The sequence below is a fragment of the Theropithecus gelada genome, chromosome 5, assembly GCF_003255815.1.
Source record: "Theropithecus gelada isolate Dixy chromosome 5, Tgel_1.0, whole genome shotgun sequence".
NCBI lineage: Eukaryota > Metazoa > Chordata > Mammalia > Primates > Cercopithecidae > Theropithecus > Theropithecus gelada.
The window spans coordinates 151221953-151235994 of record NC_037672.1 but is presented as its reverse complement, the minus strand read 5'-3'; the positions used below and the strand labels follow the sequence as shown (position 1 = coordinate 151235994).

The window sequence follows — 14042 nt, the reverse complement described above, 5'->3', positions numbered from 1 at the left end:
ATCCTCTTTTTGTCCAGGGTCTCCACACTGTACATGCTCCCTGTCTATTAGTCAGTAGCTGTCTCAATTCTCAGTTCCTCAGTCACATATTGCAGTACTTATATTCATGTCACTCTTATGGAACTTAGTAATGGCCCCAAAGCACAAGTGTAGTATTCTGGCAATTTGGATATGCCAAAGAGAAGTGGTAAAGTGTTTTTTGATTTTTTTTGGGAAGTGAAAGATGAAAGTTCTCAATTTAATAAGAAAAGATAAAAGATTGTATGCTGAGGTTGCTAAGATCTACAGTAAGAATGAATATTCTACTTGTGAACTTGTGAAGAAAGAAAAAAAAATTGTGCTAGTTTTGCTATGGCACCTCACAATGCAAAAGTCATGGCCACAGTGCATGGTAAGTGCTTAGTTAAGAATGGAAAAGGCATTAAATTTGGGGGTGGAAGACCTGAATAGAAAAACGTGTTCAATTTGACAGTAACATGTTGCACCAGAAAGCATTGAGCCCTCTATGAAGGCTTCAGCAAGGAATCCCCAGAAATGAGTGACCCTAAGCCACTTACTGCAAGTAAGAGATGGTTACACAGATTCGGGAATAGGTTTGGACTGAAAAATACAAAAACTACTGGAGAGGCTGCATCTGCCAACAAAGAAGGTGCTGCCACATTTCTGAAAATGTTGAATAAGGAGAAAGGAAACCATCTAAAGCCAATCTCTAATTGCCATAAAACTAAGTTTTTGGGGAAGAAGATGCCCAATAGAACCTACATGCATAAAAGTACAAAGGAAGCACCAGGGCATAAAACATGGACAGATGAACTCTGGTACTATGTGGCAACACTGCAGGACATACGATAAAATCAAGTGTCGCATACAAAGTGAAGAACCCACATGGTCTCTAAAACAAAAAATTATGTTCTGGCAACATAATAAGAAAGCATGGGTGACACACATCTTGTTTATAGAATGGTTCCACCAGTGCTTCATCCCAGAAGTTAAAAAAAAATACTTGGATGAGGAAAGGTTGGAATTCAAAGTTCAGTTAATATTAGACAACGCACCTGGCCATCCTGCTATAAAAATGAAAATGTTGAGGTTGTATTTTTACCTCCAAATAAAACCTCATTGCTTCAGCCCCTTGAGCAGGCATCATTTGCTTTGTCAGGGTCACACACCTGCCTGGTATTTGATCAGCCATTAATTGATGCAGACCATAATCTGGATGTAATGTAATGCTGGAAATCATTCACTGTTGCTGACGCAGTAACGTTCATCAAAGCTGCAATGCATGAATTAAAACCAGAAACTGTAATGCCTGCTGGAAGAACTTCTAGAGTGAAGTCATGAATGATTTTAATGGCTTCCTGGGGATTGATGGAAAAGTTAGGAAAATAATTCACACAGCAAGACAAGTTGGTGGAGAAGGGTTTGCCGACATGCTTGATGAAGAAGTAGAAGAACATATTGAAAGCCACTGAGAAGTGTTAATAAATGAGGAAGAACTTTTTGAGTCATGTACAGAGAAAGGGAAGACAAAGAAGAAACTAAAGCAGAACCAACAATGTAGACATTACTCAAATTTTCTCAAGTGTTTCAAATCACACAGATATGAAAAGACAAAATTATAGAATACAATCCTCAGATAAAGTGCAGCATTGAAGTCACCCATAGGATCATAGGATTATAACCTCTGTACCAACACTTTGATTAAAAACTGACAAGCTTTTTTTTTTTTTTTTTTCCTGAGATGGAGTCTTGCTCTGTTGCCCAGGCTGGAGTGCAGTGGCATGATCTTGATTCACTGCAACCTCCGCCTCCTGGGTTCAAGCGATTCTCCTGCCTCAGCTTCCCAAGTAGCTGGGACTACAGGCGTGCGCCACCACGCCCAGATAATTTTTTGTAATTTTAGTGGAGACAGGATTTCAGTGTTAGCCGGATGATGTCCATCTCCTGTCCTCATGGTCCACCCACTTCAGCCTCCCAAAGTTCTGGGATTACAGGCGTGAGCCACCACGCCTGGCCAAAAACTGACAAGCTTTTATTACAAGGATTTCCAAAAGGTTTTGGCAAAAGAAAAAAAAAAAAACAAAACCAACCAACCTGCAACTCTCAAGTACTCCTAACCATCAGCGTCATCTGTTCCTGACATCCAACCATCCAACCATCGACATCATTGTGGCTCGGTGATCCAGGACCACTTGAAGCAGATGATGATCCTCCTCCTGACATACCATCAGAAGTTCAGTAGTAGCCTACTGCTATGTCACAGTCATTCACCTCAGTTTACCTTATCATGTGGGCATTTTGTCATCTCATATCATCACAAGAAGAAGGATGAATACAGTATGATATGATATTTTGCAAGAGAGACCACATTCACGTAACTTTTATTACGTGAATAAATTGTCCAATTTTATTATTAGTCATTGTTGTTCATCTCTTACTGTGCCTAATTTAGAAATTAAACTTCATTGTAGGTATGCTATATAGAAAAAAGCATAGTACATATAGGGTTTGGTACTATCCACAGTTTCAAACATTCACTGGGGGTCTTAGAATATATCCACCACAGGGAAGGGGGAACTACTCTACTAGAATTTTCAAATTTTCAAAAGTCTCTGTGTGCCCCTTCCTTTTTATATCTCTTTTTTCCTTTCCTTTTTTTTTTGTTTTTGTTTTTGTTGTTGTTGTTGTTGTTCAGAAATGTATGTACATTGCGGAATATCTAAACTGAGCCAATTAACATACACATCACTTCATGTCTCTCTTTTTTTGTCCCAGAGATATTTAGTGACTTGAATTTGTATTGATCACTGGCTTTTTTTTTTCTCATAAAGAAAGACAGATTCTCACTATGTTGCCCAAGCTGGCCTCAAACTCCTGAACTCAAGCAATCTCCTTGCCTTGGCCTCCTGAAGTTCTGGGATTATAGGCATGAGCCACTGCACCCAACTGATCACTGACATTTTTGGTTATAATTTTTCCACTGCATTTGAATTTCTAAACAATATATCATTTACTTTTACCTTGACTTAAGTATGATAATAGAATCATGATATGTACTCTTCTATGACTTTATTCCTTTGCTCGATATTTTTACTATGACTTACAGTGCATAAACCATTACATGTTAAAGAGAAATAGCAAAGAATGAAATGTACAGGCTTGCGTGTTTCTTGTTAGATTTCCCCTAAGTATATTATACTTTTTCTTGCTATGGTAAATGAAAAACAATTGCTTTTCCTGACAGTGCTGGTGTATGTATTTGAAACTGGTGTATGTCTTTTGATTTTTTTGTCTGGCAAATTTGCAAACTAGAGATTGACATTTTTCTGTATATTTGACACATAAAATCATATCTGAAAATGACCACTTTCCTGTCTGAAGTTATATAGTTATTTCTCTTATTTCAGTGGCTAGCCTAGTTATTTTAACGTATATGAAGTCCGACATTAATCAATATTCTCTTCCTGAGTAATACAAGAGATTTGCAATTATTGATCTCCAAGTGCTCCTGTTTCAGTTTACATGCTTTTGTGACCACAATTTTGATTCTTTCAAATTAGGCATTAGTAGTATTTTTCCGTTGATTTAGCTGCATCCTTGCTGATGTCTCTGCTAACCATTCTTTCTTACATCTCAGCCTTTCTTCTATTATTATTATTATTTTTTTCTGCTTGAACTATCTCCTTTAGTGATGGTTTATATAGTAATCTGTCTCAGATTTAGGTAGTCAAAAAATGTAGTTATTTAATCCATGCTTTTAAAATACTTTTGCTCATCTTGTAATTCTAGATTCACAGTTATTTTCTCTCATCATAGTAAGATATTATTCTACTGGCTTCTGGCGTCCCATTGTTGCATTAAGAAGCCAGCTGTTGATCTAAACGCCATTCATTTGTATCTTTCCTTGAAACTCCAATTAGACAAATGTTGGGCTATGTGATCTCTCCTAGATCTCTTTTTTATATTTTTCATCATCTGTCTTTCTCTTCATTCTGGGGAATTGTATTTTTCATTTCCAAAAGTTCTGTTGAGTTCTTTTTCAACTCTTCTTTGCTTTTGAAAAATAGCCTCTTGTTCCTTGCTCTTATTTCCAAGGGTTTTTAATGTATTTAAACATATATAATAATTCTGTGTCCAACAATTCCTGCATCTGAAGTCTTTGATTGTTTGGTTCTGTTGTCTATGGGTTGCTTTCTGTCATTTATGGTGCCTTGTTTCTCTACAATTTTAGTGCTTGTAGACTATGAGCTACTCATTATCCTTGAAAGCTCTTTGACGATTCTTTGAAGCCTTGGTTGAATTTATGCCCGTAAAAGAGGATTTGCTTTCTTTTCTGCAGTTCACCTGGAGAATCATCAGGGAGAAGCTAGTTTAAATTTAATTTCTAAGAGTTTTAAATATATATAACTATGATAGTGTAGCTACCATAAATTCAGGCTTAAACTAATACATAAGGTTTTTTTCTCCCTTTCAATCAACACCAAGGTTAAAAAAAGGAGTCAAGTTTCTGGTGGATTTTTGGCCAATACCTTTTGGAAGAACATTGTAATTAGAAGTTGTAGTCTCTTTCTTTTTAACTCATCACTGTTGCTGCAGATTGTAATCCTTCTGTGATCATATGGGTGACTTTGATGATGCATCCATCTGAGGATTGTATTCATGATTTTGTTCTTTAATATCTACACAATTTGAAACACTGCAGCAAATTAAAGTTATGTTCACATTGCTAATTCTGCTTCAGTTTCAGTTTTCTTTTTTTTTTTCCAATAATGGCCACTGATTTGGAATATATGTAGCCTTTAGGTGTCCAGCTTTATACTGGTTTTCCCTATTAGCCTCTTCACCTTTTGTGAGTTCTCACCTTATTTTCCACACTCCATGCAGCTATCAGAAATGAATAATAAGATAGAAGGCTGTGGTAGAAATCTTTGGAACAAAATTGAGCTGTAATTACTTGCTAACCTCTCAGGATCACTGTCTTCATTTCTGTTTTGTCCTCTGTGGAATTCTTACAACTGTACCAACTCAATAATGCATTGTAATACATACACATACATATCTATGCAAATATGTGTATTATATATATAATTTATCATGCATTTTAGTTGTTTTTATCATGAAGCTCGGTTAAGTGTATAGTTTACCATACTGCTGTCAAGAAAGCTTTTTTAAAACTTTAATTATGATATTAAATGCATCTTTTGTGCTACCTTTGACAAATTACCATTAAAATTGTATCTAATTGTGTAGATTTTCTGAATGTATGTATTTTAAACATACACCACTTAAAATGTGAGACTAATACGTATAACAAATCAATAATATTTATCTCTAAGATTATAGTAACAAGAATAAACGTGTGAGAAAACCATTTTATTAGTAATTAGTTTAATAAGTTGTCATTAGACAGATCTCTGATGAGAACTGTGTTTTCTGTCAATTTGTGCCAGTTTACCCTCTGTTCCATAGTCACAAACCAAATTGACTCTGTATTTAAACTTCATGCCACTTTAGCGTAAAAACATGTATTTCTCACTGTCTAAACCAGCAGCAATTTTAGAGCTTGACTAAGGTTTTGTATGTAAATAACAGATGGCAGCATTCGTTTTAGTATTATTAGAGTGGCGCAAAACAAAACTGATCAAACTTTCAATGTTTCAAAGACATTGTTTAAGTAGGAGAGTGTTTGAAAGTTACTGAATAACGTAAATATCACATTCTGCTTTGATTTGCACAAATGCATGTACACAGTATATAATTGATGGAAATAACCTGATTATGTTATCAAGCATGTAGCATTTGATGAATCTTAATCTCATTTGGATGTGTATTTCATAACTTTGCCAAAAGCTATACAATGTATGTATTTTTTTAGAAGAAAAATGTTACTACAATTTTTTTCTCAAGTTATTACATAAGTGGCACATCAACATATAAGCAAGGACATGAATTTAGCATTTGTGAGGCTTCTTACTCTAAGGAAGGTGTTAGTTTCCGCTTATACCATTAGACAGAGCCCAGTAGTACTTTCATCTCACTGATGACAGTACATGCTTGATGCCTTTGTGAAAACTAGACATGTATTATCCAAGGAAAAATGTGGATCTAGTAGGTGAGCCAGCCTTGAATCATCCCACAGACTGGTTATTGTCTTTTGTACTTGCATGACTTTCACAGCATATGCCAGTTATTACCCCAAAAATAAAAACCATGCAAGGAAAGCATTAGAACCGTCGACTCATTCCAAGTGCAAAATTCCAATTATCAAAGCCTAAACACAAGCCTTTTATTAAAAACCTACTTTGATCTGCACTATAATTGGCACACTTTCTCCTCAGTGACATGGGCAATTTAGTGTTGCATTTCTATTCCATTTTTCCTTTACAAACAGTAAGAGAACATGATAGCCAGGCAAGTGCTCTGTTTGGTGGAGACGAGAGATCTGGGTGAGAGCTGTGGACCCACCTCAGACTCGGGCTCCAGTAACATTTTGGAGTGTGGGAATCAGCCTTTGTTTCAGGGAGGTTTCTGAAGCCCACCTAGTTTCATCACCAGCATATCAAAGGCATCTTAATTATTCTCCAGCTGCCCAAAGTTAGAGCTACTCTAAATTTTCTGCCAGGGGTGTTGGTCACGACAGACTATGGTTTGTGAAGTAATTTGGTTCTAGTACTAAACTGGTAACTAAATTTGATGTCAAAAAAATGATACTGAGTATACGAAATTTTATATTTGGTAGTATAGTGAGTTAATATATAATATAGTGGGTTTTTTCCTAACAGAATATAGACTACAAAATCTCCCCCAAAGCACCCAATAACAAAGATAGAATATCTGAACAGGATATGCCTCCCACTAGAATTCAAGTAGGTACCAGATGACCTAAAGCTTCTTGGACTAGGTTATCTGGGGAAGCTGATTCAGATAGAGCAATAAAAACTGCAGCTCCCAGGCCATAGTTCTGGAAACAGTACAGATTCTTCTACCAGAGGATCGAACTTCTAGTAGTTTATGGCTGTTAAATGTTCTCTTTCTAAATTCACAGTTCACAGAGATATTAAATCCATATGTGATGATGAGGGTTAGACAAACATGGGTAGTACATCATGGACTCTACCTGTTAACTACAAAGAGACATTCCAAATATGCATGATGTCACTTGCTCCTCACAGCCACTGTGCGAAGTCATTGTTAACATCCCATTTTACAGAAAAGGAGACTCAGCTTTACGTCAACCGCATAACTTATCCAGGTCACAAAGTTAGGAGGTGGTGGAGCCAGGTAATTGACCTAAATTAAATTTCTAGGCCTGGGATTTGTGCCTGGTTTCAGGTTTCTCTAACTCCAAATTAGTGTTCATTCAGCAACTGTCTATCTGATGGACTTGCTGACAGTGAAAGCCAAGTAAATAAAAATAATACATTGAGTCGGAAATTTTGTTGTAAAGTCGAGGAAAAAAACAGTAAAAACTAGACATGGAAATTATGTTAAAGGACTAAGTTTCTTAATTTGCCAGGGGTGGGGGAAACTAGAGCATGGCATCACCCTCAAAAATCTGCTTCCCTAACCTGGATCTGCCTTTTATATGAGGGCATAAAAGTATTACTGTGTGCCTTCGGGAGGCCAGACCCTGAGCTAGACATTGGAGAGATGATGGTGCATAAGAGATGGTGTATGGAGCTTATAAACAAGAGGAGTAGTAGGACAAAGACAGGTGAAGGTGAACAAAGTGATGATGCAGCTGCCGGAAAATGCAGAGGCTTTGTAAGAGACTTTTGGGAGGCTAATGGTACAGGGATGGTGATGTGGAAAAATCCCTGAGGAAAGATAGCTGTGGGAGCCATTCCAGGCTGATGGAACCGTATGCATGATGACTCTTTAATAAGTATTCAAGGAGCAGATGCAGATTATGGTCATGGAAGGGTTTCATGCAGAACAACGACAGTGTCTTTTTTTATTAAATTCAGAATGAAAACTGCATTGGGGAGAGACCAGTTTTGTGGCTAATGCAGGGGACAAGGTGGGAAGTGCTGGTGGCTTGAAGGAGGGCAGCAGTAGTGAGACTGGAGTGAAGATATATTTGCAAGACAGACTTACCAGACATGGCCGGGGGGAAATATGGAGAGAGATAGCTCCCAGGTCTTGGTATTTCCTGGTTTCTTTCCCTCTACATATTTGAACCTGCAAACATCTGCAAGATCCCAAATCTTTTCACAATGACCCTGGTTGGTGGGGAAAGGAGGGCTGCCAATGGGAGGCTTTTGCGGGACAGGTGAGCTGTGAGCACATGAGGCAAAGATGCTTTGGGTCATTTTAAGAATAACTACGGCCAGGTGCTATGGCTCACGCCTATAATCTCAGCACTTTCAGAGGCCAAGGCGGGTGAATCACAAGGTCAGGAGTTTGAGACCAGACTGGCCAACATGGTGAAACCCTGTTTCCACTAGAAATACAAAAAATTAGCTGGGCGTGGTGGCAGGTGCCTGTAACTCCAACTATTCGCGAGGCTGAGGCAGGAGAATCACTTGAACCCGGGAGGCGGAGGTTGCAGTGAGCCGCGATCTTGCCACTGCACTCCAGCCTGGGCGACAGTGAGAGACTGTCTCAAAAATAAATAAATAAATAAAATAAAAATAAAAGAATAACTACAACATCATTTTCTTTTTTTTTCCTCCTTGGTAATAAAAATAGGACAACTCACTGTGAAAGAACCCAAGTTTCTTGATTTTGAAGTCAGAAATGAGGTACAACTCATCGTTTTAGCTGAAAGTAGCGGGCATAGAGCCTATTGCAAAGTAGCAGTCTTGATACAGGATGAGAATGATAATTCACCACGCTTTGAACAAAGTGTTTACCAAGCATCAGTGTCTGAAGGCGAATTCTACAATGCTTATGTCATACAGGTAACAGAAACATATTTGTGTGTGTGTGTGAGAGAGAGAGAGAGAGAGAATGAGAGAGAGAGAGAATTATTACAAATCAATGCACATCAAAATTTCTAAGCCCTGTAGTCCAACAGTCTTTCCAAGTCATGTACATTTTATAGATGGGGTGAAACCTTAGGTTAAAGAAAATCTGATATTCTTGCACTGTCTCTTCCTCTTTATTTATTCAGTGCTCAGTTACTGACATCTGCTTTCTCTGGGAGCACTGTTGAGCACTAGAAATATGCATTTATTAATACAATAGAAGTATGCATTTAGTGTAATGAGTGAAGAGAGGAGACACAGCCTCCTCCTGGAGGAAAAGTGTAAGATTTCACAGAATAATGATATTTACACTGAATCTTCAAGGGTGAACAGGCATGTGGATGGATCTGCTTTCAGGACTAGCCCCATCTCAGGAAAAGGTCCCAAGTCCTGGAGAAGCATCCGTTCACAGGGCAGTTTTGTTCATGCTGTAAAACCCACCCATCCTTGATACTTTCTCCACCTGCGTCAGGACAAGTGTTTGTTTCAGCTTTCCCTTCACACTGCACCCCAGCCTGGGCAATAAGATCAAAACTCAGTCTCAAAAAAAAAAAAAAAGCCTTTCTTTTACTTCAATTCCAGTTTCTGATGCACATATCCCTGCTGTTGGTGAAAACAAGACCAATAGAGTCTCAGCTGCCTTAGAGTTTTGCAGTCATGAAGCTGGGCATTAGGAGCTCTCCAACCTCCTATGACTGCAAAGGAAATCACTGTAAATCCAACTTCCAGGCAAAGTTAACCACAGCGATGGCCATTCCTTTTGGCCTCTGGAATGTCATGGCTGTGGTCAGCACTTCATGCTTATTACACCGCTTTTTCTTTGGGCTAGGTGGGGTAAGGCGTTTCATGGCATGCTAGCGAATTTTCTGGACAAAACCTGCAACAGCTCTTTACTGTGCAGTAAAGAGCTCATTATATAAAAAGACCCCACAGTGGCTCACAACTGTAATCCCAGCACTTTGGGAGGCCGGGGCAGGTGGATCACCTAAGGTCAGGAGTTCGAGACCAGTCTGACCAACATGGTGAAACGCCATCTCTACTAAAAATACAAAAACTAGCCTGGTGTGGTGGCGGGCACCTGTAGTCCCAGCTACTTGGGAGGCTGAGGCAGGAGAATTGCTTGAACGTGGGAGGCAGAGGTTGCAGTGAGCTGAGATCGCGCCAGTGCACCCCAGCCTGGGCAATAAGAGCAAAACTCAGTCTCAAAAAAAAGCTTTCTTTTACTTCAATTTCAGTTTCTGATGCACATATCCCTGCTGTTGGTGAAAACAAGACCAATAGAGTCTCAGCTGCCTTGGAGTTTTAGCTCTGTACCCCTACACCCCATCCAGGACATCTGGGATCCCCTAGGCTATGACTGCAGATGTATTTTGTATTATAGCAGCCTGATTGCTCTAGTCACCAGCCTGTTCCAGATGTGCTGTGTCTTTACCCTGGTTTCAGCCATGACTGAGATGTTTCAGAAGAAAGTGAGGACATTCACTTTTTCAGTCTTTATCATCCCTGCCCAGTGAGGCTGATCAGTGGGGATGGCAGATGCCTCCAATGCCACCTTGTCACAAGAGGATCCCCACACTGGGGCGCTGCAGCGTTTCACTTCTCTGTCCCACATGCTAGCTGGGATGGAGCTAAATTGTTCAGTGTGAAATAAGTGAAGGCAAAGACCCATATAAAGCCCAGGTACACTGAATGAGAGAGAGCCTGACCCATCAGCGCTTCAAACTATGGCAGACTTGTAGAAGGCCGAGTCAGGGACAGATAGAATGAACTTTGTTCTTTCCATTTTTCAATCATTGAGTTCCCAGGAAGCTAGCACTACCATTCTGCTGTGTCCTGTTCAGAAAATTAGAAATGGAGGAGGCTCTGGAGCTCATACCAATTGTGGTGGTTGCTTCTGGGGTTTTGCCCCCACACTACTCAATGCCCTCCTTTGGTTACAGCCCCACAAACTTCCTTTGAGGGTCTGACCCTCTGTCGACGCAGTCCTGGTGGGGTTGTCATCAAGATATTGACCTGCCTCCCACTCCCACCCTGCCAAAGGTGTTGTGAACTGCCTCGCCTCTCTCGGTCACACAGACGTTCTCTCCCTGAAATTTGCATCTTGGGTGAAGGGACACCATTGCATAAAATTATACCTCAAAAACTTGTACCATGTCTACTGAGAGCTATTTGGAAATTCTTTGGATGAAGAATTTCTCCATCACTCAGTTTATCATAAAGTTATATGTAAGCTTCAGTTGTTTGTTGGTATTTCATTTAATCATCGATTTTAAAATATGTTTGACAAGTTGTGATTCTTTCTTAATGCACGTCTCTGAAAAACAGACTGAACCCATACTGCAGAATAAAGCTTGTCTAATGAAACAGTCGGTTCCTCACAGGTTTTTGCTACCGACCTGGACAGTGGTTTGAATGGCCTGATTGAGTATTCTATTCTCTCTGGCAACCAAGAAGCAGCATTCCAGATTGATGCGCTAAATGGTGTGATAACAACAAAAGGGATTCTAGATTACGAGCACACCAGCTCCTACAGGTTGGTCCAGGGTTCAGATCCATTGGCTCCATTTATTCTGCCTGCTTGCTGACAACATTGCTGTTTTGTCCATAACTTCCTGTTACGTAAGCTTAGTTGTAAATGTGTTATCCCTTTGATCCAACTTGTCGATATTCTCTTTGATCCACTCTTTTTGATATTAAGAATAGTCTTAGCAATTATTTGTATTTGGGAAAAGTGATTAAAATAGCAAAACTTTAAGGTCCCTTCTAGTTCTAAGATTTTATGAATTTGTGATGCTATTAGGCACTAAATGGGGGACACTAAAAAGATAATGTTTGTGAAATGCCTAATGAACTAGAGAACCCTCTGCAGGTGTCTGTTGTTATTGTTTTTGAAAAATGGTGAAGACTGAGGGATACTTTGCTTTTTGATTTTTTATTCTTGCATGTGAAAGTACAACACTGTCTTCAAGGTCTTGTTGCAGTTCTTTGATCTAATAGAAATGATCTTATTAAAAGCATACGTTTAACATTAAAACTCTGTGCGCCTAGAGTCTAAGATATGCCAGCCTTATACAGAATTCAGCAAAGGAAAGAATAACATTGTTTTAGTTTTCTTGGTGTTCAAAAAAATCAGTGCTACAAAAGACTAGACTTATACAGAGAGAGAGTGATGGCATCACAATTTGTGGAAGCAAAAGGCTTTTTTTTTTCTTTTCTTTTCTGAGACGGAGTCTTACTCTGTCACCCAGGCTGGAGCGTAGTGGCACAATCTCAGTTCACTGCAGCCTCCGTCTCCTGGGTTCAAGTAATTCTCCTGCCTCAGCCTCCCAAGTAGCTGGGATTACAGCCGCCTGCCACCATGCACAGTTCATTTTTGATTTTTAGTAGAGATGGGGTTCCACCATGTTGGCCAGGCTGGTCTCAAACTCCTGACCTCAAGTGATCCACCCATCTTGGCCTCCCAAAGTGCTGTTGTTACAGGCATGAGCCACTGCACCCGGCCATCAAAAGACTCTTAAGAATTCTAAAATATCCATGAGTGGGGACTGCTTAAAGATTTAGCAGAATCCTGGAATAGAATACCATGAAGCTGATTTTACAAAAGAACGAGGCATAACTCTGTGTGCCAATGAGGATGGAGCTCTAGGATATGTGACTAAGTGAAGGCAGTAACGAGACCCATTACAGTGCTTGTCCAGCATGCCTGTTTGAGTAAAAGCACACCCGCATATTTGGAATGCTTCTGGAAGAAAATATAAGAAACTGTTCATTTTATTTGTCTCTGGGGAAGCAGTCAGGCAGCCTGTGGTCCAAGAGAGGCTTAGCTCTCTTACTGAACATTTTAGTATGCTTTAGATAGATGTTGCATTTTTGTGTTTTTCCAAAAGGCCTTGCCCATGCTGTATTCTCTTTAATCCTCGCAAGCACCTCCTGAGGATGTTAAGGTGGGCATTTTCTTATTTGCTGATAAGACAACAGAAATACAGTGGCTTGCTCAGGGTCATAGGATAATTTGAGGATCAAACTTGAACTTGCACTTAAGTATTCTGCTTCTAAGTCACCCTCTTTCCACTGTAGAGCTGCAGAGCAGACGTCCTATTTAAGCAAAACACAGGTACAGTATACCAAAGACAGTGAGTGTCAGTATGCTTCTATGCCAGACTACTGTTATGTTTTATGAAAAAATTATAATGTGTGCATATGGTTGAGCAATGAGAGCTGGTTAAACTGGAATATCTTACTGGATATATTGGATTAATTACCCTCTGGAAAACCTCCCAACACTAAAAATTTAAATGTTTAGCTTTTTGTTAACTGTTTAGTTTTTTAATATACTTCAAAAGTATTTTAAAACTTTAAGACTTTATCCTGTATTAACTATTATAAATTTTAAAATAATATTTTAGCATAATAGTTATTGGTACTTGTTGTTTAAATATATTAAAACCTATTCCCTGCTACGTTGTTTCTATAGTAATTGTTTAAGCATGAAACTTTTTCTCCTTTTCCATGGATGACTGCAGATAAATCTCAATCTAGCTGAGTGATTACAAATTCAGGAATTATTAAAGGTCTGCTGTGTTCTAGGAACTAAGCATTTTCCGATGTCAAGGACTTTCCGTTACAGTGTTCTTACTCAATGGAACCTAATTAACAATTAAATCTAATTTCTTTCAACTTTTTCCTATTTGCGTCATGGTTTCCATGTTTACAACATTAAATTGGTCCCAGTATTAAAAAGTGACTCTCTCCCATCCCCATGAAGAATTTAATTCTAGGCTTGAAGAAGCAAGAACAGAGAGAAGTTGAACCCCTACACATTGTCACAGAGAGATACATACAGGTGACCCCCACCCGCCACCCGACCCCCTACACACACTCTTTCTCTCCCCAGCATCACCAAGGCAAGGAATTATTTTAAACCTCTTGCCTCCCTGGGCTCTCCCCACACCCACTCACAACTCCTGGTGTGGTGTGGCTTCTATCCGTTAGTGCTTTTCTTGATATTTAAGGCAATAAGAAATAAAGGAGGATTTTCCCTAGTCTGCTACACCTTTAGTGAGTATTTTGGAA

The 14042-nt window shown here is 39.2% G+C and overlaps 1 protein-coding gene across 1 annotated transcript in view; it reads left to right on the top strand.

Annotated features, from left to right (window-relative positions):
- The window catches only part of DCHS2 (dachsous cadherin-related 2), a 265954-nt gene that overhangs the window by 227604 nt on the left and 24308 nt on the right, over window positions 1–14042 (top strand). The window contains exons 15-16 of the mRNA XM_025385992.1: window positions 8692–8903; window positions 11351–11502. Coding sequence (XP_025241777.1) covers window positions 8692–8903; window positions 11351–11502 — 364 coding nt within the window. The remainder of the gene's footprint in view (window positions 1–8691; window positions 8904–11350; window positions 11503–14042) is intronic.